This window comes from Poecilia latipinna, unplaced genomic scaffold (assembly GCF_001443285.1).
Source record: "Poecilia latipinna isolate Pla-1442-1.1 unplaced genomic scaffold, P_latipinna-1.0 Scaffold828, whole genome shotgun sequence".
Lineage (NCBI taxonomy): Eukaryota > Metazoa > Chordata > Actinopteri > Cyprinodontiformes > Poeciliidae > Poecilia > Poecilia latipinna.
The window spans coordinates 63,613-87,313 of NW_015113444.1; the positions used below are offsets into that span (position 1 = coordinate 63,613).

At 38.8% G+C, this 23,701-nt stretch overlaps 2 protein-coding genes across 2 annotated transcripts in view; one reads left to right on the top strand and one right to left on the bottom strand.

The window, feature by feature from the left end:
- Nucleotides 1-2,190: 2,190 nt before the first annotated feature.
- On the bottom strand, nt 2,191-6,053 carry LOC106956551 (SH2 domain-containing protein 7-like). Its single transcript, XM_015047467.1, has 8 exons — nt 5,791-6,053; nt 5,568-5,710; nt 4,846-5,012; nt 4,218-4,307; nt 3,697-3,862; nt 3,450-3,605; nt 2,490-3,149; nt 2,191-2,394 (listed from the first exon to the last, which is right to left on the bottom strand). Exons 1-8 carry the CDS (start codon nt 5,936-5,938, stop codon nt 2,350-2,352), a joined length of 1,575 nt encoding a protein of 524 aa, XP_014902953.1. The 5' UTR covers nt 5,939-6,053; the 3' UTR covers nt 2,191-2,349.
- A 3,742-nt stretch (nt 6,054-9,795) lies between these two features.
- Nucleotides 9,796-23,701, top strand: part of tbc1d2b (TBC1 domain family, member 2B) — an 18,990-nt gene continuing 5,084 nt past the window's right edge. Inside the window, exons 1-10 of the mRNA XM_015047487.1 lie at nt 9,796-10,290; nt 13,523-13,673; nt 16,787-16,934; nt 18,314-18,468; nt 18,556-18,809; nt 20,688-21,098; nt 21,233-21,343; nt 21,470-21,663; nt 22,469-22,963; nt 23,052-23,169. Of these exons, the coding sequence (XP_014902973.1) occupies nt 9,811-10,290; nt 13,523-13,673; nt 16,787-16,934; nt 18,314-18,468; nt 18,556-18,809; nt 20,688-21,098; nt 21,233-21,343; nt 21,470-21,663; nt 22,469-22,963; nt 23,052-23,169 (2,517 nt within the window). The 5' untranslated portion in view covers nt 9,796-9,810. The remainder of the gene's footprint in view (nt 10,291-13,522; nt 13,674-16,786; nt 16,935-18,313; nt 18,469-18,555; nt 18,810-20,687; nt 21,099-21,232; nt 21,344-21,469; nt 21,664-22,468; nt 22,964-23,051; nt 23,170-23,701) is intronic.

Genomic DNA, 23,701 nt, shown 5'->3' on the forward strand with positions numbered 1-23,701 from the left:
TAAATTGACGCTAAGTTAAGCACCATCCCCAAAGTCATATGTTCACAAACTTATCCCTGGACATTTTCCTTTTCTGCTAGAAAGCAGTGGTCATGATTCCATCAGTGACATCAAGTTATCCATTTGAATTTGAACTCAAATGAATATTTTCATCTTGTGCCAAGTTGGTTTGGACAGCTGCTTTCTGTTAGGAATTAACATAATCATTTTACTTCAGGAAGATGTAGTCAGGAATAATCTGTCCCCGTATTCAAACACATTCTTGAATCCTGCACACAGAGGCAATCTCATTGGAAAACAAGAGGAAATGGTCTTGCCTATGATGGTTGATGATTACCAGGTGTTGGTTTTGGTGGTAAGGATTTGCATTATGCAAGTATTGAGCACAGTGTTCTGTGTTGATTCTTTGCACTCTGTACCAAGCCCACTTTGTTTCTGCCGTTATTTATATATGACCTGTAGGTAGTTCTATAAATCTTTAGTCCAAACGGCTGTATTTGTCTGACTGACTTAAACTCTTTTGAGAGGGCAGTAAATAGATTACTCTTCTCTTCTCTCCCAATTTTTTCTTTATTTTTTTAAATAAAATATTCAGGAGCCTCGATAATTACTGGGATCATCAGCAAAAAAGCTACAGTGCAACGTGATAATGGGATGATGAGTAAACGTTTCTAACACCAAAAGTGAAAAAAACTCACACACTGCATTGAAGACTAGGAAGATCGCTAACCCACTGAAGCCATAAGTCATTTTACACATAAGCCATAGGGGACACAGAAAGAGCTGATGGAGGGGAGATTCACTCCTAAAACATAAAGCCGCAGCTCCAGTGGAATAACATGAGTCTGAGTGTATTTATGTGCTGCAATGACTAAGAATAAGTCAATAAGCATTTCTATGTGAAGTGTTTCATGTTATGTGAATTTGATGTAGATGAAGTGTATTTCATAATATCATACGGAGACAGTATTGCTCAATGAGGAACTTATGCAATAATTATCCATTGCAGCTTTACACCACTTGTAGTTTGTTTCCACTGTTGCACAACCACACACTTATTACATGATGATCTGCTACAACTTTACACTGTTATTAATTTTCTTAATAGCGACATTTTATTATGCAGTTCTTGGTTGTGAAAGAGCTGGTAGCAGAAAGGTCACAAAAACTGGATGATTAACATTTCGGCAGTTTAACATACCCTTTTTTTCCCTTAGAGGACTTATAGGGGGAAACACCTTATATTCTAATTTCTAAAATTTCTGTTTCACATGCAATGCTGCAACTGATGTATTTCTGTTTTAGTACAGATACACTGCGTCGTGTGTCTGCACAAATTCATGTAGGCACACGAGCATGAATATGAGCTTTATCATCGTTTATATGCCCCAGTAAAGCAGTAACCAGAAAAGTAAAGAAAAAAGAAAGGCACATGATAAAAGATACTAAAAGGGATTTTAGAACCTTCTGCTTATTTCCCCATTGCTGTTGAATGCGGACTTTTAAAAATCTTTATGCAAATTAGTTTTCTGTGAAAATAAGTAAAGCTCTGATGGCAGCAAAAAACATTTTTAAATATCAGCTGCACGCCTTTCAGCAAATTTTCCCCAGTGAGCGCACTGTATTTCTCTGAACGTGCCCACACGAGGCCTTGCATTACAGGAATGCTTCTCCAGGCAGCTATGGAGAGCTAAAGCAGTAAGAGCGACCCGTACACAGCAAGAATTTTGATAACACTGGAAGGTATTTCTCCTACGTTTTAATTCAGCAGTTATTTGCATTTTGATATCTGCACATAGAAATGCCTCTGCCGTTCCACAACAGCTCAGCATTTTGCATTAGTGTTTCCTTATTAGGAAGCAGAGGTCATCTATCATTAACCTTGCTTATTTTCTTATTTCCAAGTGGCCAAACAGGCTCATTAATCTGGACTAAAGGTAAAATATCTTCAGCAACTCATGTGAGGCAATACATTTGACATTCTCCCCTACAGCTTGTTCTTCCCTTCCAGATGACAACATTTTACATAAAAGTTTCCGTTAAATGTTTGTTTTTCCTCCATGGTTACATGCCCATATATAAACACGCAGTTAGTGCTTATTATCTCTCACAGTAGTTTAGTTGTAGCTCTTAAAAAAAGTGATTTGAATATGTCTACTTTACTGAAATGGGCTTAATGAAGCAATTTTAGACATTTTCAACAACTTTAATAAATTCAATCAGATGTACAAGGGTAACTTTGATCGGTTTTAAATAAATATGTACATTGAAAGCAAATATACAACAGAAGTAGCAAAATAGTGTTAGATAAGTGAAATTAGGTGAGCCTTTTCTTCGTTAGTTGGTTTGTCACTTCCTCTTGGTCTCGGGGAAAAGCCATTTCCATTTATCATTCTGCAAAAAGTAAATATATAACCTGTCAATATTAGAAAATAACGCAAAAATAAATAATAAATGAAGCAGTACTGAAAGAAAAGCTTGCAACTCACTTTTATCCCCCAGGACCCGGGGTTACACTTGCGTTTGGTCTCCTCCCCAGGCTCTTGAGTGTTGCTGTTGGCTTTGGGCTTGACGGGTTCCTTGTGGTTGGGGAGGATCTCATAAGTGTTGTCGTTATCAACGACGGGGGCTTCAATGGAGACCTCGGCGTACAGGGAGTCTTCGAGCTGCTCTGTGGATGATGCCGTTTCAGATGCTGTTGGGCTGTGGCTGCCAGCCAGGTGATAGACCGAGTGGTCGCTCAGGGCGTCCAGGCTGTGGCTGCTGTTTGACTGTGAGATGCCGCCGGAGGCCTGCCGGACTGGCCTCGGGGAAAGTCGCGGCGGCGTGTCCGGAGGTACGCTCAGTCTGTAGCATTGTTCGCCATCAGAGATGTTGTCCAGCAGAGGCAGGGACATGCTCTTGCTGTCAAGCGTGTTGAGCTCAGAGTAGAGAGATTCAGGGTCAGATGAAGGACTACACCTGCCGTTCTTTTGCTCCTTAGTGTTCAGCCTCTCGGCTTTGCCTTGATTTGATCCGGGGGACTTGTCCCTGGAGGTGTGATGGGCTCTAGGCGTTTGCTTCCTAAGCTGAGCATACAGAACCCCATCGTTGTCACTGACTGGGGCGCTCTCAACGTGTCTGGTCCTCCGTGGCAAAGGTGGTACTTCCTATTTTTAAGAAAACAAAAACATTTATTTGAAAACCCGGCCATCATGTAAAATTTTGTTGTATTTCCAGATAAACAAGTTAGTAAATAATTAGATCAAGATAGACTTGTCATAGTAGACGCAACAATGAAATTGCAGTTTCCTTCTCATAAACTCACAATTAAAGACAATGCCAAAACACAATAAAGTTGAACAAGTATGTAAATAAATAGAAGTCAAAATTATATATTTACGTGTCTTATGTTTCGTACAGAAAATATATATTTATGTTTCTATTATTTTTTTATTCTTTGGACTCACCTCTTGAGTCCTGTTAATCCTTGGTGCCCGCACTGGTTGCTGCTCTGTGGCTGAGTTCATCTGCTGCTTATGTACTTTCTTTGCTGCTCTGAGAGGAGCAGCCGGTTTTTCTCTGGGGTTGACCTGGATGATATCATAGAGGTCCTCATTGACATCCTATAAGAACAAAAACAACAGTTAGGAGACTGCTCAAATCCTGTTAAAAAAACAAAACAAAAAAAAAAAAGTAAAATGAGTGAAAACTCACCCCATAGCATGGAAATGTCAGATATTCTCCAAAGGGCTCAACTGGGTTTGTTTTATAGTGTTCTATTAGGTCGAACAAAGTGTTGTGTCCCTCTGTGTCTCCGCACACTATAAACCGTCCCGTCTCGCTCTGGCTTATCACAAAGTGGCGACATCGATCTCTGCCTCTGCAAAAGAAAAACAGAATATTTTTAGAAAGCTGTTGCAATTATTTCATATGTAAAACTCAAACTTTTAAATTAATGGTAAAATTGGCCAAAAAATAAAAAATAAAAAATTACATTGGACATTTCTGAGTCTCCAAAGCTCCAAAAGTCTAAAGTTTGGATGGAGTGCTAAAAATAAAGGCATATTTGATGGTGCTGCTTATTTTTATTATTTAATATTCCAAGAAGCAGAGTTAATTTATGAGGAAGTTATGAAAAATCTGTTCATATGAAAAATCTGTTCATATGAAAAATCTGCTTAAAATAGCAATTAAAAATAAATGAACCAGGTTTATAGAAGTAAACCAGTACTCACTTGTACGTCAGAATATATCCAATAGCTTTATCACTGAGACGAATCAGGAAACAGCCAAGCTCCTTTTCTCTAAGCATGTCCTCGGCATCTCTGTAGACAGACCAAGAACAGTGTGAAAATCAGACCATCTTCAAATATAAATTTTAAGCCTATTTGTAACTCATTTTAAAAAAAATATATTTTTTTTTCTGGGAGAGTAAAGCACTTTTTAAAAAAAAAAAATTTCCACTTTGGAAGTATCATTGTCTTAAAGGAAAAACCCATTTCACAACATGCCCTTTCGAAATAGCTGACACTGGTTGTACTTAAGTAACTGTCCCACATACTTTTTTATGTAGGAGTGTGGTGTCTGTCAGAGGAAAGGGCAAAAAGTGGATGTGGGCGTACTCTGTAGAGTGGACACTTTCCATCACAGATAACATGTCTGTGGCTTGTATGGACATAACTGCTTCTCGAGGTTTCTGATTTTTTTTTTTTTACAATTTAAAATCTATCAAAGAATTAAACATGCATGCAAACAGAAAACTAATAGCAGTATCAAGGATTTTTTTGTGTGTTAAAAATAAGTTTACATTACACATGAGTGTGAAATGTGCAAAATAACAGGACATCTTCTGTGAATACTTACTTTCTGCTAATGAAGCCCAGGAACCAGCTGGGGAAGAGGCCGTTGTTGACAATAAAAGGCAGTTGAGAATCTATGAACCACTTGGTGGCCAACTCTCTAAACCTCCCCTCCGCAACTTCAGCAGCAGGATCCACAGTCGGCTCCCTTTGCTCCATCCTCACTTTGTCCTGTTCAAAGTAACACAGGCGTCCAGTGAGCACAAGCAGGATTTATTCCCCACTGCCCAGAACAGGTCGGTATTTTAACAATCTAATTTGCTTATTTTCCAGGAGGCGTCACTCAAAGCCTGAAGGCAGCACAATGTTCTTGTTGTATGTTATTTTTTTTATGATTACGGCACAGGGGGAAAAAATAAACCCATCCTGTCTATTATAGTACACAATTTGTTTACTGTTTATATATAGAATTTATTAGCATTAACAAACCCGTAGTTAAATATCCAAAAAATAGAAAAGGCCTTGTTGTATGTTATTTTTTTATGATTACGGCACAGGGGGAAAAAAATAAACCCATCCTGTCTATTATAGTACACAATTTGTTTACTGTTTATATATAGAATTTATTAGCATTAACAAACCCGTAGTTAAATATCCAAAAAATAGAAAAGGCCTGACCTATGTCACCCTTTCACAACAACTGATGTAATATATACTTTGCAGGCGGGTTAAAATAGCTAAATCATGAATGAACTTTAAGCTGCTAGTGACAGGTTTATTTCTTACCTTGAAACAAAACTTCACACGTGTCTTAATGCAGGGAGTCTTCGTCTGGTATTCCTCCTTCTGTCTTGAATGCGAAAAGTAGCAAATATTTTCAGATTTGGCTTTCTGTTGTCGACACAGTGCGCAGCAGCTCCTCTCAATCCCTGAAGAAAATGAATCAAATTTCACTGTAAAGCTCCCATTGTGTTCCAGTAAAATAGTTCTCGGTGAGTGGGGTACATACCTGTCCTTGTGGTTACCAGTGTGAGATTTGAACCCCTTGTCATTGCAGCAAACATTAAAATTCTCCTCTCAGCTTCTGAACCTCTGTAATCTCCAACTGAAAATGGTTTGATTGTGACCCCACACTGAGAGATATAGACAGATGACATTTACAATTACACATATTTTTCCACTGGTCTGGAAAGCAGAGGTACTCCGCAACGGCACGACAGTCATTTGCATAACAAAGAGAGCTGAGGGTTGTTGAACAAAGCAAACGCTTCCTGAAGAGAAACGGAAAGCAACGTGTAGAGAAACAGTGGTTTGTGAGCAAACGTATGCATTGGTTTGAAAGGGGGAGATGTTTTACCCATGGAGCGTCTGATTACCGTAGTGACGGATGAGAAGATGCGTCAGTGTGTTTTTCTGTGTGTGTTTTTAGGGGAGGTGCTGTGAATTCAGATCAAGTTTGTAAGGAAGGACCTAAACAGACGGAGGGATGGAAATATTTGGGAAGGTTTGATATGTTTTCAATGGGGCTTAATAAGCTTCTGAAAAGATGAGACATTTCCCCGGGTCTGCTTTTGAGGTTCTCATAAAAAAAAGCACAACTCATTCCCCCCATGGCTCAGACTGTTGTCATGAATCATTTAGGTTCGGCTCTGTAGAGCATGGTAGGAAGTCCCAGTGGGGGAGAGCCAAAAGGCAGAAATACTCTGTGTCATGGAGAACAAATAAGACGTGATTTCAGATTCCCCCTCTACAAAGGCAACGTAACTCCAGCATGTTTACTCCCTTCGTAGGGAAAATAAGTATTAGACACATCAGTAATTTTCTCGGCAACTATATTTCTAATGGAGGTATTGACGTGGAGTGGGCTAGTCAAAGTCTGAACTTAAACCCAATTTGGAGGTTGTGGTATGACCTTAAACAGGCCGTTGTTTTAATGTCTTCTAGGGTGGCTGCAGTAGAACAATTCTGTACAGAAAAGTGGGTCCGAATTCCCCACAATGATGTTACGTACTCATTAGCAGTTATGGCAAACACTTTTGATGTTGCGCTAAAGGTAGCGCGGCTAGTTATTAAGTTCAGGCAGAAATCATGTTTCAAATATGGCTTATAGTTTGTTTTTCCTGAATTAATTCATTCATTACCTTAGTTTAATTTAGAGCTGCATTTTACCTGCTACTTATGTTGTGTGATTTTTAAAATGATATGATGATCAGTCGCGTGCAAGTGTTAAAAAGTAAAATCAAAATAAATCTTTGAGAAAGAAAATAGTTTTTATTGTACTTGCATGTAGTGGGAGCGATGTCGACCCATTTTTTTTCTCCACACAAATTTTTCAAATTTTAAAGGCTCTGGAGACTGTTTTGAGATGATGTTCAGTGATATTCCTCCTTAGAACATTAAAAAAAAATAAATAAAAACAACAAAAAAAACTTGGATCTCATCAAATCTAATTTTATTTACCAAGCATTTCACAGATTCTTACAAATGTTCTGCATTAATGCTTCAACAATGCATTTTCTTCAACGGTGCATTTATGTGCACTGAGCACACTTAAAGGCCATTGCAGTTAGGTGGACTGGTTGTTTATTTATTTATTTTTTTTAAAAACATGTTTTTTATTTTCTTCTTGAAAATCAGATGTTCCTCACAATGTCTCTAAAAGAGAAGTCTCTCATTGCAACAAACTTCTGAATATGGTTGGTTTATGATTTATTTATGTTATTTTGTTAAGTATGTTATCAGTCATTTTTGCAACAGTACGGTTATGAAGGTTTTAACCTGTCATTCACGAGAGGACCCAAATCTGGGTCCTCTCGTGTTGTGAATGACAACCTGTGAATGACAGGTTAAGGTTCTTTTCTTGTTACCCTTTCTAAAGGCCATTTGTTAAGATTTAGCCAGGTCTCATTTATTAGCAATGATATGTAACGGGATCATTTTTTTGGCACTGTAAATTATTCTCTTATTTTTCTGAGAATAATAAGAGAATAATTTCATTTAAACATTTTCTTAAATTGATTCTGGTCTCACATTTTCCTGTGATTTTTGTGTGTGTGTGTTTATATTACACATGAAGAATAAGTATCAAGTCAATCACCGTACCTTATGTTCCATGTATGACTAACAACCGCTACAGTAGCATAGCCTATAATTTCAGCATACTGGTAGCAGTGTAGACTGTCTGTTTTACAGCACTTTGTGATTCATAGCACACTCCTCTGGGGGAGATGTGAGGTTTGAGGTCAATTCTTATCACCATACCCATCTTTGAAAAGAACAAACTTAGAACAAATGTTGCTATGCAAAAGATTTGTCAACATTCAACTGATTAAAAGTGAATATAAAAGGTTCCTAAAAACAAAATGAACAGCTTCAAGAAGCTGTTTGAACTATTTTGGTTACAGTGGCTTTATGACAGCCCACCTCTCAGCAGGGGGGGATGTGTAACCTTGAAAGGTCACAATTTGACGCCCATAAAATGTCACAGCAACTGAACCGCATCCCGTCTGTCTGCTTTTCATGCCTCGAGGTAAAACAAACAACCTCCTGAACTCTTTAAGCTTTCCTAAGTAGCTAGAATATGAGTCTTACCAGAGGATTATCAGAACTTGTAATTGGGGTTTTTCACTGTAAAGCGCTGGTTCAAAATGGGAAAAAAACAACAGGTGTATTTCCCAGCATAACACTAATCACCTACTGTTTACTCACTGTACTGGGGCCCACATACACCCTAGTACAACAGGTTTGTACCCATTAATCATCTGAAGTGTGTTTTTGTTTCACCTTCAGAGTGAGTTCCGGCAGCTTGAACTCTCCTTCTTCTCCTCTTATGAGTCATACTGTGAAATACATTAAGTGCACGCCCACATCAGAGATTGCAGCTTTGATATGAATTAACTGTAGTCCAAAGCAGCATTAATCTTCAGTCAGCTGAAGGTTTTACAAGAAGGAGAGAGATTGATTATAAATACCACCACAGTTCTGTTCACATTGTAAGAAATTTTTGAGGTCACAATCATCTTTGATCGTGTATATCTTACGTTTTGTTTTTGCAGCTGTACTTTCTAGCATGCGTTGAATGGAATGACAACGCAGGTGCTGCAGAAGTGTGGGAGAAAGGAAAACATGATGTGCAGAAAACATATCCATGTTGTACTTATTACTTTGAATTTGTTTTTAAGTTAATAGCAATTTCATGACTTGAATGCATAACATACATACTAAGCATGTGTGGGGAAGCCCCCCCCCTCAAAAGATAACTCTTATCTTAACCTACTTGCAGCATCAGCTCATCACATTTATGTGTTGTTATTCTAGATCTGGCTCACACACGGAGCATGTTTCTAAATCAACCTGTCAGTCATTCAGTCGACCTTCTTCACAGTCTGAATTTGAAAGATTCAACAACTAATTCATATCTTGGGTATTGTGAAAACTATTATCAAGTTTATTCACCAGACATAAGCTGTCAAACATTAATTCAACATCCATTCATTCACCTGACTAATAAAAACACCTAAATACAAAATGATAAAATAGTGTTGAAAGCTACACAGTTAAAGTATTACATAAATGTGGGCAGTGAGGCTAATGGTGAATGCAACTGAAGCAACAGGTGACTGACATGTACTTGGTAGGAGGGCTATTAACATATTCAGATAAAGGAGCCTCCAGTTGGATGTAGACGTACCTAATAGGAATTACGCACTTTTACAATCAGCTGCAAAAGTCAATTCAAGATATTTCTTAGGTGTGATGGATCTCTAAAAGCTGTAGTTTAACTTTTCTTCTAAATTTGGAGGACATAACAAGCTAAGCTCAAAACAATTTATATTTTGTTTTAAATCCTACACACTATATCTCATGTTTTAAAATAAAAGAGCAATTTTAATTTCCTAATTTAATCTCTCACAAAAAGTAGAGAAGTGTTTATTTACCCTCTGCTTCCGGTCTGTCGCTTTATTTTCCTTGCCTTATAAAACAGCATCTCCCTGTGGCGCTTCTCGGTGGCACAGCCCTCAGCGAGCGGATGCCTCTCATACACGTCACAATTACCTCAAACTACATTTCCCAGCACCCCCTTTCTGAGGAAAGCAGTCATGCGGATGGACCCAGGAGTTGCCATCTGCGGGGCTGCAAGAAGAAGAAGAAGAAACTTCTAGGAAAGATGCACGAAGAGGAGGATGGGAGCGGGGAGAGCTCCTGCACAGTTTCACGGCTGCAGTCCTTCAAGTCTCTCGATGTGGCCGAGGTGGAGGGAGCGAAGGAGCAGGCCTCCAAGCTGTGCGGCTACTTGAACAAACTCTCCGGCAAGGGGCCTCTCAGGGGCTACAAACTGAGGTGGTTCGTGTACGACCCGAGGAAATGTTACTTGTATTATTTCAAGACTCCCCAAGATGCCCTGCCTCTCGGACACATTGATATAGGCGATGCCTGCTTCATGTACGACGTGGAGGGGGAAGAGGGACAGTTCGAGATCCGTACAGCTGGGAAAGAATTTCTCTTGAAGGTAGAAACTTATTTCAACAGTTCTATCACAACTCTCGGTAGATAATTGTTTTTGTCATGTGTCGCTTCCTTTCTGTCTCAGGAAAGGCGACAGACACACCCTTTCTAACAAATTGTTTTGCTTTTTACTTTCAAAACACCCGTGGAAATATGTCGAGTGGCAGAGATTTTTTAGAGAAGTTGTGTTGAAAATAACCTACCACAGGCCGAGAATTCACCAGCTGATTGTGTGTGTGTGGGTGTGGGTATGTGTGTGTGTGTGTGTGTGTGTGTGTTCAGAGCCGACCAAAAATTGAATGAGGCCCTGAGCAGAATTTAATTTGACGGCCCGTCATCCTCCACATTTCCACAGACCTCCCTGTTTTCTTGTTAGTTTTTACATTTGGCAATGAAAAATTAACTATGATGTTTTGCATTAAAGTTAACTAGCAAGAAAACAATGAATTAGTTGAGGTGAATCAATGTTTTTCGCTGACATCCACATCAGTCTCTGCATTACTTTTTTTTTTTTTTAATAAATACATTATGAGACTTGGCACAATACGAAAATATCCAATGTTTATCAAAGCAAACAAATTAATCTGAAAAGGCACTCACAGAACTTTTAGATGGTGACAAGGCATTGTATGTAGGATATAAAGGATAACTAAAGACGACTGCAGCATTTTGAAAAATGAAATTAATGAATAATTTCCCCTTCCGTTTTCACTAAAATATGTAAAATGTTGCTATGCAAAATTATACTTACAAAAGTAGAGTCACATTTTAGATCAACAAAATAAGCAACATTTTAAATTTGAAAACTCGTCTTGATGCTAAATTAAACAGTTGTTATCGGCTCCAGGACAAAAAGATCAACTCCTTACTGCATGCTCAACTTGTGCACTATTGTATTTTTCTGCTGTCTCATCTTGTCTTTTTTTAAGCAGAATATAGCCTACAGTATGTGCTGCGTTGTCATCTATTGCTTGTATTTGTGGCTTGTGCGTCAGAGATACGGTGGTACCAGTAATGTGCAAATACAAAGGTTTCAACCAGAATTTTTTGTATCTAAAAAAATTTTTTTTGACTGTTTAAAAAAAAATTTATGTGTCAAAATTGACATAATTATTCATCAAAATGTATGCAATAAAGTTTCAGTGCTTAAAATAATTGACCCTTTTTTTCTCTCTCTTTTAGATAATGTAGGGAAATATTCTGAAAAAAATTATGTTTGGTAAATGTTCTGCTCGTTAGCAAAAATAAAACTCAGAATATTCGCTTGTGACAGCCCTTTTGTTCAACCAAAAGACATGCTTCATTCTTTAAAATAAAGAAGCATTCAGTTTGCATTCTTTTCCAAATGAAACCTTGGAGCTAAATCCTGACTCTAGTATATTGTCTATATTTGATGAAATCTACTCTTTTCTTGGCTTAATTTACTTTTGCCTTTAGAAATTCTTGAAACTGTGATCTACATAATCAAACGAAAAGCTGTTATAAGGGGATCATACAGCCAGTATCTATAACCAACTGGAGTAAAAGCAGCAGCTTTGAAAAATGGGCTTCTGGTATTTGTTAGTGTTAAAGTTGTTAAAGCAGTGAGTGTTAACCCACTCACTGTTGGGCTCCCTAGTTACAGCACTTCATGTGATGCTGTCTCAGTCTTCTCTGCCGTCATATGACTGTGAGTAAAACAGGTGGCCTGGCTCCCACTGTCTAAAGTCAGTTTCCTTTTCAGCAGATGGTCTGACTGGCTAATACCAAACAGATTGTACAGCTAGAGGCTGGAACTGAGACTGAAACCAGCCTCTCTGCTTTTTCACATGACTGAGCCAAAGAGTAACCAGTTATTTGTAGAGCTCCTGGACTGTAAATGCACAATTTATTTTATTTTTTTTAAATCATTGTAACTGCAGAGTGGAAACATTGTATTTTTAAAATTGGATATGGACTCATTTGAGATTCTTGTGGTATCATAAACTTGATCTTTCATTGTGTGTGTCAAGACTCTAAAGGCTTACTGCTGGTCAAAATTCAGTTTTATTGTCCTCTTCATGTGGGATCAGAGAACACATTACTTGCACAATAGTCTCCTCTAGCTACGAAATGTATAATGTTGCACTGCCCCGCCCCTATCTATTGCTGTGCACTGCTCGTCAGCTGGATCGAAATAAACTATCTACACTTTCCTCTTGCATACAATCATTTTTTGCTTTCTCAGTGTAGAAAGCTAATAGAAACCCGACTATTACTTTTATTAACTCAACTGGATTAGTTAAAATATCCACAATTTTAACTGTTTACTTAAAGCTGCCAAGTTCAAAGTCCGTTGGCTGTAACTTGTTGAATTACATGGCTAAACGGGCCAGAACTTCATATCTTACCATTTCAAACTAGGACAACGTTACGCTTTTGATGGGCAGTGTGAACAGAATAACAATCACTCCGGTTATTCTTCCTGCAGCAGTACGCACAATGCCTGAGTCGAAATTCTGGGAAACGTTGTAGCAAAACAACTCCTCTTTTCATGAGAATACATTTCAGTGTGGTTTCTTGTAAATGTGATTATTATCTATGCAGATGACCTCCAACTTTACCCTTTTGCTGGGGCATCTGAGCTCCATGAGTCGTCTAGTTTAATCAGGTACTAACAAAAATTAGATTATCATTTTCTCCAGCTAAGTCCTGACAAAATGGAGGTGTTAATTATTGCTCCTAAATACAAAATTAAGAAAGAATATCTCAGCTATATTGGCTCTTCCATAGAATTGCTACTGATAGTTTCATGCATTCGTTCTTTATCTTGCAGGGGGGTTGATCTTTCCAGTCAGTAGCTTAATAATGATAAAATAAGCTTCCTTAAAGGGTTTTTTTTTTCAGATAATACTCTTTAAATTTTGATACTTTACTAAAAATGCTTAGTGACACTACATCAAGTTTTCAACCACAGCTTTTCAATCAGATGACCTTGTGTTTTTTGCAAGCAAGGCAAAACGATAGGAGCCACCATTTGTTTGCAGCAACAGGTGGGGGAGGAAACGTCACTCTTTCTCGTGCCAAGCAGCTGGCCAAAACTTTCTAAGACTAATTTTAGTTCTTTTGAATCTGACTTTCAAAATAGAAAAAAGGTGTTCAGTTGATGCTGGAAACTTCCCTATGCCTATTTAAAATGCTCCACTGCAACCTTTGACAGAGGAAGTTTCTTTTTATCCTATACACGTGAATAACTAGGTGTGTGCACTTGTTTCCAGGCCCCCAGCAGACAGGTGATGCATTACTGGCTCCAGGAGTTGCAGCAGAAGCGTTGGGAGTACAGTAACACCAGAGGCACAGGGAAGAGAGACAGCTGGAGTTCTCCCACGCAGGCCTACCCTCCCACCGGCCTCGTGGGCAAGGACAGCGGTAGGCAAGAACACACACATTCAGCAACGGCCCCACCATTCTCACACATCAGGCGACTGTGACCTCCTGTAGGCAGCAGATTAATATTTACTTTCTGGTACAAACAGAACTATCGGAAATATTTGGTTTCAGGGTTTTTGTGTTTCTCTGGAAACAGTGTGTTGGAATGTGAGGCTCTTAAAAAATTAGAATCTAAGAGAGAGAAAGTGAATTGACATTAATGATATTAGAGCTGGATTTTTGCTTAATGACACTATTGACATTTCACCTGGGACGGAAATGGGCTTAAAATTGTTCTTTGACCTGCAGCGTCTTATTTGTTTTTGCTTAAGCACCATGCATTTATACATGGGGGGGGGGTTTGTCATTCAGCTGAGTGATCTGAACTATGAATCCTGCCTTCTTTCCTGTTTCTATGCAAACAACTCATGTTTTCTCCTTTCTAGAGTGTTCCCTGTTCTTATCTTTGTCTTCAAAATGTTCAAATACCTGAGTTATCTTTCCTCATCTGGGTCTGTGTAAGGGTATTTAGACTAGCATGTTGGACATGAATTGAGCTTGATGCAGGTCAAAACTTCTGAAGTCATTTTTTTCTGAGATGAAGGGGTATCTCTGCCAAGAGTTTTGACTTTTTTTTATTTAAGAATAGTTGCTAAATATTTTGTGGATGATATAACTCTATACTATATTTTTAAAAATATGTCTTTTGAGAATAATTCATTCATTTTAATACTAAACACATAAAAGAAGGGACTTTTTTATTAGCACACACCAAATAATAATAATTGGCATTTTCGGGAGTTGATCAGCTTCAATCAGCATTGGTTACCACTTCCTGCAATGTTGTGAGGAAGTACAACATGTATATATGTTTAAAACAAATGTCATTGTCAAACACTGTCAGTGTAAATACAAAAGTTTTTTTTTTTTTTTTCCGCAGAGGTCAGACTGGTTTAACTAATGAAATAATAAATGTAAACCTTTTTGTATTAACTCGAGTTATTTGATATTAAAACTTCTTTGACAGGGTAACAGTATAGCAAAAATAGAAGGAATACTGTATGTAAAAGGGCAAAAACCTTTTCACAGTAGTGTTCCAGTGTGTAAGTGTTGCAAATGTTCTTTCATTTGCAGTGCGTCTAATAATAATTGTAAAAAAAAGTGAGATTGTCGGAGCTAAAACTGTTGTAGTCCTGCCTCAAAAATCTGTATATGTGTAGGTGTGTTCACAGAGAAGTTTGTTTCTACACATATCTGCTCATTCTTGATGCACTTGGCATGTTGACATACCCAACAGGGTTATTTTATCTTAAACCTTTACCTTTAGTTTTCTGACCAATCACCGATCTTTATAAAGGCTAACAGGCCAATTCTTTTTCTTTTTTTCTTCTTTTAAGAACCGACGCTTTGAGGTCCTGTAAGGTCACAATACATCTTCAACATTCCAGCTTTATTGAAAAATATCTAACGATACCTGTGAAACAATACAAACTTGTTCTATCCGCACATGAGGTAGTGCTCTCAAATATAAATGAAAAGCATTGCTCTCCAAACTACTAAATTAATTAGACTAAAAATAATCTGTTCACTTAGTATTTGTCACATTATAAAAACAAACAAAACTTGCATATTAGGTTAGACTATGGGCCTGTTTTCTTCTTTTCAGACCTTTGCGGAGATGGATAAGATTGGTTTCACATATGTATTGATTGCCGATCACCCAAGGTTAAGGAAACTGGGGCCGGCCGGCCAATCGATTAGTGCACTACTAATTGCTATCTGTATAAATAATGGAAAAGCTGAAATAATTATAAGGTTACTGCATTCATCATGTTGGCATGATTTCTTTTCTAGTGTTTTTGGATATTGTTTGTGTTGTTGTTCATCTATGATTTCAGCTTAAGAAAAAATAGAATAGTTGTGCTCTCTCTGAGTTTTGCTGCAAATTTGCATGTTCAGTCAATTGGCAGTGGGTGTTTTATTGGGATGTCTTGCATTTAAATTAGTTTTCAAAAACCAAATCTGGGTAACGGATGCCTTAATATTTTGGATATATCCAATCAAGGTGGAGGTGACGGTTCTGGTATTGGCAGCTCAGTTAAACTAAGCCTGCAGAGGATGTGGGGTGCAAGTTAACCTTGACCTGTCATATTTTATGATCGCCTTTAACCACAGGCGATCATAAAATATGGTCAACCGTGGAGTAACAAACTGTTGCTCTTTATCTGAATGTTTTTACTATAGATGCAGTAATTTAAAAAAAAAGTGAAAATCAAGCAATGGTTACTGAAGACTTTGTGGACCAGCAACTGTCGCTTCGTGGAGCTGATCAGTGCACGTTGGAGTTAAGTGCAACTTTGGTTACAGCTGCAGAGAACTGTGAATGCTTTTGATGATTAATATTAAAATCACACTTATCCTGGAATAGAGCATTTGTTACACTTAATCACACACCCACTAATATTTTAAAGAGATATTTGTTGTTTGTTGCTTGCAGTTCATTGCGGCTCGATTCAAAGCTGGGCATGTTTCTCAGTCTGCGAAGCGATAGATTTGCATCATCATATCCTGTGTTCTCTCAATTTTGACACAAGTACACTTCTTTGTTTCTTAACTGTGTTGAAATGTGTGTGAAGCTGCTTACCAGAATGACTGTTAGGCCTGTTGTTTTTCCTCACATCTTGGTTTGAGTGAAAGGTCAACATTTTTGTTAGATCAACAAATGTTATTGATTACGTATCAGACTTTGAAATGTAAAACGAAACAGGGCTGTTTAGTAGTTGACTTAGTTTGAACATTTAAGCAGACTGAGATCTCACAGTTTCTAGATAATTTTATCAAACAACTTTGTTCTTCTGCTTTTTTCCCTCTTTTTTTTTGTTATAAGTCCTTGATCCTTCGTGAAATGTTTCCATACACGAAAGAAAAGAATATCTGATTTGAGTCGTTCTGCAGGATATCAGAAAGTTGAAACATAATTAGCTTTCCTTATTTAACTCAAACTTATTGCATCCTTTTACCGGCTACGTTTATCAAGTATATTTTCTTGAGATGAAGCAGTTGGACTATTGCACTTATTAGTTGATTCTAACAAACTCTGTTATGATTTTCAGATGCTTTCTTCGTTGAGAAGCTAAGTGACAGCATGGAGAAAGTCCGCAGCGACTTTGCTATGGACACAGAAATGGATGCAGGAGGGATGGTGGGAATCCAGTCAGCCAGAGGGCCCTTCTCCCTCAAAAACTTTGGTACAGAGCTCAGGTAAGGCTGGAAGCCTAGTGAGAGCTCTTCAAAGCGTGACTTGTACCTCCAGCTGTTTTATTACAAAGTTCAGGGTTTTTTGTAGGCTTGCTGCCAAATTATTGCAGGCTTTGTCTGGTTTGCGTCTCTAAATGAGAGAAGAAAATCGCTTTGGTTCTGCTTGAGGCCAACGGTAGTAGAGGAAGTGGTCACATCTGTAGTTCACTAGTTTATCAACTATTCAACAATCAAGAGTTCCTCTTTCTAGCACGTAGACATATTTGCTCAAAAGATTTGATCCCGAAACAGATGTACAGCATGTGTTACATTTTCATGTTGTGACAAAGTGTTCGTACCTCAGAATCAAATGCTGCTAGTGTTGAATTTCTTACTAAACTCAGTATGATGATGAATAGGAAGTTCCCTACTGAGGTAATCTTGAACTTTTCAACATGTTTTTCACATCATCAAACGCATAATTCGTGTTAACACAGAGCAGCCCATGAATGTTTTCAGATTTTGTTTACTCATAAAAATCTAAAGTATATGGTTTTCATTTGTAATTATTGTACTTTTGTCAATACAAAATAAATAAAAACTTAAGTACCTATATCTTTCTGCTTATCTTTCAGTTTGTAAGTCTTTTTCACTAAGTCTCTACTAGCACTGCACAACATGTCGGTTTTTCTCATAACATTTTTCAATAGCAGTTTTTTTTTTTCTCATTGCTCTCCCACAAATGCCATATTTGAAACATTTGGTGACTAATTATTCTGTCACCAAATTATTATTTCCTGGCCTGACAGTTTTTGCTGACCATGTCTTGATGAGTTTGGAGTTCATCTATCGTTCTTTTATGTTTTCCCACGGTACATTGAACAGTGCTATATGAGATTCAAAGCTAAGGTTATTTTGTTACCTGCTGTTGCTTTAATCATCATAGAACAGATTTTTTTTATCTAGAGAATGTTCTAGATAAAAATACTCTATTTATTGACTAAATTATTTCTAAAGGCAGTTGGTAGCATTCGATTTTTATTTGCATAGATCAGAGTAAAGTTGCTGGAATGTCAAATATATTCTTTTGAGATTTCTTTTCCTTTTCAGTTACTTTGAGTTGGTCTGTCACATAAAATCTGAAGAAATAAAGTTTTGTTTGGAACTTGACTAAATGCGAATAAGCTGAGAGTGCATAAATATGTCATTGAGGTCCTCTGTATTGTTTTACACTAGAAGGACATTTTGTGGAAATGAAGTCATCATTTAGTTGGATTGTTTCTAAGGGATCTGTGTTGTTTTTTGCAGCTTCGTTTTCCTCGGCTGACTTTTAGGAACTTCGACTAGTAACTTTCACAAAGTTGCGAACAGTCGAGTTTAAACCAGTCTCTCCTCTTTTAAAGGAACTCCATGTCCAATCTGCGGCCAGGCCGAGTGGAGAACAGACGCAGCGTGTTTTACACCGGCAACCACAACAGCAGCTCAGAGGAGTGGGAGATGGTGGACGCTCCCCCTAAGGACTTCACCGAACAGAAACCTCATCTGGACACACAGAGACGTGAGTCCACTCTCGGTCACCCACGACTGCTTGGAGATGAATTCTGCTCTAGCATTCCTCTCCGCGTCTGCTCCTCTTCTTGCTCAGATTCTTTTGGCTCGGCGTTCACCTTCGATTTCGTGCGAAACCGCCAACGACCTCAGAGGCTCTTGCTCCGAGACGTGCGGGGACCAGGGAAGTTCGCACGCGGCGTGGAGAGACGCGGTTCTGGGAGTCCGACAGGGGAATGCAACGGCAGCAAATCTTTGGAGATGCAGCTCCGCCTCCAGAACCAGCAGGATGAGATGAACCAGATGCAGCAGGAGCAAATCAAACTCCGGGAGGAGCTGGCCAGCCAGAAGGTGAGCTTATTCCTCTTTATACTTTATCAAACTTTATGATGCTTTATTTTATAATACAAACTTTTTACAGACTTCTTTTAATTCAAAGTTTGCATTGTGCTTTCCCACGTCCTTTCTTGCCATGTCAGACTAAGAGGTTGGGTGTCTTTTCTCAGCTCTCACTGATACAGGAAGACAGGGAGTGATTAGTCACGCTTTAGTCTGAAACAAGGAAACAGCATTTCTGTCGAAAACAATCACAGCTGTTGCATTTCTCCCCATTTCTTCCTGTTCTCCTTTTTTTTCTTTTTTTATTTCTCCACAGCTGATTGGTTGCTTTAGCTAAAAGTGACTCCTATTAAAGGAGACATCGCATTTTCTCAGGTTAACCCTTTCAGAGCTGATGCAGTGAATTGTTTTTTTTCCCCTCCACACACTTGGAGCCACAATGTTGTTCATTTTCTTTTTATGTGTTGCATTACTACTTTCAAAACTGTTTTTATATTAAAAAAGTAAATAAATAAAAATACATGCACAAAGATTATATTGAGCAATAAAAGATTATAAGGACCAAAAGTCACAATGGACGTTTCCAAGCCGGCAGAGAGATCTGATACATTTGGAAAGCCTCCCTTCAGGAGGAACAGTTGAACTAGTTAAGAACAGGATTCTTAACTAGCTGAACTGGTTCTTTAAAAAAAACCAAAAAAAGCAGGAACTCTACTCTGAGTTCTCCCAGGCTGTAAACCTGCTGCTTGTATTTGAGATCCTGCTCTTCCTGTCCTGTTTTCTTGTTTGGGTGTAAGTGAGGGCTGGAACATCGACGGAAACGTTTTCTCTTGTGGTCAGTAACTTTGTATCTTGTAGCATTAAAAATCACTTTGCTTGTTTAAGATGAACAGTCTGTTTGTCTGTCACATGGCCTGGTTAAGATGGCAAAGACACTAAATGTTTTTTTTTTTTTTTTAATTTTAGGAAATTAAGTAAATGCACCAAAGTTTACAAACTATGTTTCAAAGAGTTTGTATTATTTTCTTGAGAGAGTTATAGATTTAAAGGTAGAGCTGACTCAAGTAAGTTCAGTTGCCACAAAAAGCAGCTAAATGGCGCTATGCTACCAAAGTGTATAGGTTATGAAAATAATTGTACATTTTTAATTGAAAAATCTGTAGGAACCCTCGTTATAATATCCAAAAGAATTTTACACCTTGATGCACTTCAGATGCCTCATTTCTCGTGTTAACTGAGCGGGATTTGAACACATATTTTGACCGTTTAGACACAGATGTCAAACTCAATTTCATTTCAGGTCACATCAAGATCACAAATGTCCTCAAAGGTCCGGTTGTGACTGAATGCGCTGATAAAACTACCCGTTACAAACTGTTAAAATATTACATCTTTCCCTTCATTTAAAGAGTACTTCTTAAAATTAAATGGTTAACATTCTCACATTGATGTTATTTGGCACTTTAACCACACGACAGTTGACTCAATGTTCCATTTATGTGGCCCTCTAAGAGTCTAGAGGGCCACATAAATAGTTTTGGCTGTCCAGATTTGGCCCATGGACCTTGAGTTCAACACATATTGTAGGACTTGATGTTGTGATGTATTAATAAGGTAGGATGCTTTCAGATACTGATGATTCCAAATAAGGTGGTAATAATATTTTATGTTATGTCTTAGAATGCAGCCTAATAGAAACAAAGATGGCTACAACTACAGGAGAAAGTCAGAGCATGAAAATTATCACAGCTTCTCCATAAGCTGTGACTTTCTCTATATTTTTTACCCACCAAAATAAATGTAGTTGATTGCTTGCCATAGCTTTGATGTTTTCACAGTTTAAGCTTCAGGTTTTGTTAATTCTGAAAAGATCTGCTCTTGCCCCTGTAGGAGCTGGTGAGGCTCCTGCAACAGACTCTCAGAACCTCCCAGTTCGAGAGGCCCAGCGTATGGCGAGCAGCTCCAGATCCGTCCGCGGCCCCGGACCAGGCTCCCAGTCCGGCCGTGACCCAGGAGGACGTCGCCCAGCTGGAGGCGGTCCTCCAGGAGCGAGACGTACAGATCCAGTCGCTATGTGGACACATGGAGCGTCTCTCTCTGGAGAAGGAGAGCCTGCAGCAGGAGCTGAAGGGCCTGAAAATCAAGGTGGGGGAAATTAATGACCAGCTGGGGATGCTGATGGAGACCATCCAGGCCAAAGATCAGGTCATCGTGAAGCTGTCACAGGAAAACTCTGAGCAGAGCGGGAATGTCAGCGACGCTGGTTCTCCGCCACCTCAGCAGGAGCTGAGCATCCTGAAGGTGCAGAAGACAATTCTTAAACCAGCCAGTATAGATGGTGGGGGGTGGGGATTTTAAAACATCTTTATTTTAAAGATGTTTTAAAATCTTTTAAAGATTTTAAACTTGTTTGCTTCTTTTATTTTCAATATTAGGACAGTCTTCAAGGCTACAAATCCCAAAACAAGTTTCTGAACAAAGAGATCCTGGAGTTGACTGTCCTGCGCAGGAACGCAGAGATTCGGGAAAAGGCTTTAGAAGCAAAGGTAAAAATAAATAAATAAATAAATAAATAAAAATAAAAAAAACTGTAAACTTGCATAAGTTCAACTCGATCTTCACAAATCTGAATGTGTGAGAAATTAAAACCATTATTCCCACCCTTGTCGCAGTGCACAGCTCTGGAGGCCAAACTCTGTCAAGTGGAGAGTAAATATTTGGTGCTGCTTCAGGAGGTGAGAAAGCCGGTCTGTTCGTCGGAGGAGGATCCGGCCCGGGAAGTCATTTCCAGATTACTGGAGGATGCCCTGCAGGCGGAGAGCCCCGACCAGAACGAACACCAAATCTTCAAACCAAATTCAGTCAGGTATTAATTGTTTGCTAGAACTGAGTTCTTCCTTTCAGCTTCAAAATGACATGCTGGGCAAGGAGAGTATTTAGCAAAGGAGCAGCCATAAGAGCCGTGGTAACTATGGCAACTATGGAGGAGCTGCAGAGATCCTCAGCTCAGTTGGGAGATTCTGCAGACTTCTAATCTACTAGAAGTGCAGTTGATAAATCTGAGCTTTATGGAAAAGTGCAATGATGAGCTGCAATTACAGCGAGAGTTGCTTCTTTAAAGTATTGTCTGAAGTTGGATGAAAGAAAATACCCACCGCACTTTTAAGATTTTTTTGAGGAAAAAACAAAAGTGTCATTATTCTTCCACTTCCAAGTTATGTGCTATGTGTTTATTTTATTTTTTTTTAATCACATAATATCCCACTGAAACACACAGAACCTGGTGGTTTTAATGTGGCAAAGTGTGAAAAGATTTGAGAGGGGAACTCTGACCAGAGCTTGTCTGATTTTGTTTGTGTTTCACCTGAAATCAATGAGGAAGAAATCTGTTTCTCAAAGGCGAGGTTTGTGCAGCCCCAGGACCTGTTCTACTTTAATTTATAGCTGCATGCTAATATTCGTGACTGGAAAAACTCCGTCTGCTGCTTGGTGTTTTTCAGTCATTATTTGCTGTTACTTCCAGACAAGCTCAGGCATGTTGTCATGGTGCAAATGTATTATTATATATCCGAAGCAACCCTAAGAAACTTAGTTTCTACCTTTGAGCTTCTCTTTTTCTTTTATCTGTTTGCAGATTGAAGGTGTTTAATTTTATTTTCTCTCTCCGTCAGTGAATACGATGTGTACGGCTTCAAAACGGTCCCAGAGGAAGAGGAGGAAGAGGAGAAGCTGGTTGCAAAGTTGAGGGCCTTGGAGCTGAAGTCCCTGTCCATGACCGACCAGGAGGTTTCAGTCGGGGTGAAGTGGGAGAACTTTCTGGCCAGCACCATGAACAGAGACCTGGTGCATTCTCCCGAGCTCAAGGCCCTGATCCGCTGCGGCGTGCCGCACGAGCACCGCTCCATCGTGTGGCGCTGGTGCGTCACCTTCCACGTCAAGAAGTTCCGCGACCACTTGGCCCCGGATTATTACGAGACGCTGCTGAACGTGGCGCGGGATCGGCCCAACCCGGCGTCCAAGCAGATCGAGCTGGACTTGCTCCGGACATTGCCCAACAACAAGCACTATGCCTCGCCGAGCGCGGGCGGGATCAACAAGCTGCGGAACGTCCTGGTGGCCTTCTCCTGGAGGAATCCAGACATCGGCTACTGTCAGGGTCTCAACAGGTATCTGACCACATCTGGCACCTCTGGGCTTCTATTATTTGCCGGCTTTTTTTTTTAATGATTCCTAATTAATGCGTGTTTTCTTTAGGCTAGCAGCAATCGCCTTGCTGTATCTAGACCAGGAAGATGCCTTTTGGACTCTTGTAGCCATCGTTGAGGTCTTCATGCCAAGAGATTATTACACAAAGACTCTGCTGGGCTCTCAGGTAACTTGGCTTATTTATGTTAAGAGTTTTATCGTCGGGTTGCTAATGGCCATTTCAATTATTGATTATTCTGACGATTAATCAGATAACAATATTGGGACATTCTGCAGATTTTTCATTCAAGTCTTTTTACTTTTGGTCCCGTATCAGAAATGCATTAAAAAATGTAAATAAATGAGTAAGTCAGTTCCTTTACAAATAAGAAAATATACATTTTATCTCCTAAAATTCAATAATCTATTATTCCATTAGTAAACATTTGATCATTTGTAGCAAAGGTGCATCTCCAGTTAATAATATACTTCTAATGTCAACATGCGAAAACTCCCATGTATTGATGTTTAGTTTCTAATCAACACAATACCAATACACTGTATGTTTATTTTTTTTGGATTAACTAATTAAGTGGGAAACAAATGGTGTTTAATAGGAGATTTTTTTTTTTTTTTTTTTTTTTTTTTTTTTTTAAATATTAAAACGGGGGGGAAAAAAACCCCCCTTTTGGGGTTTTTTGGGGGGAATATTTTAAAAA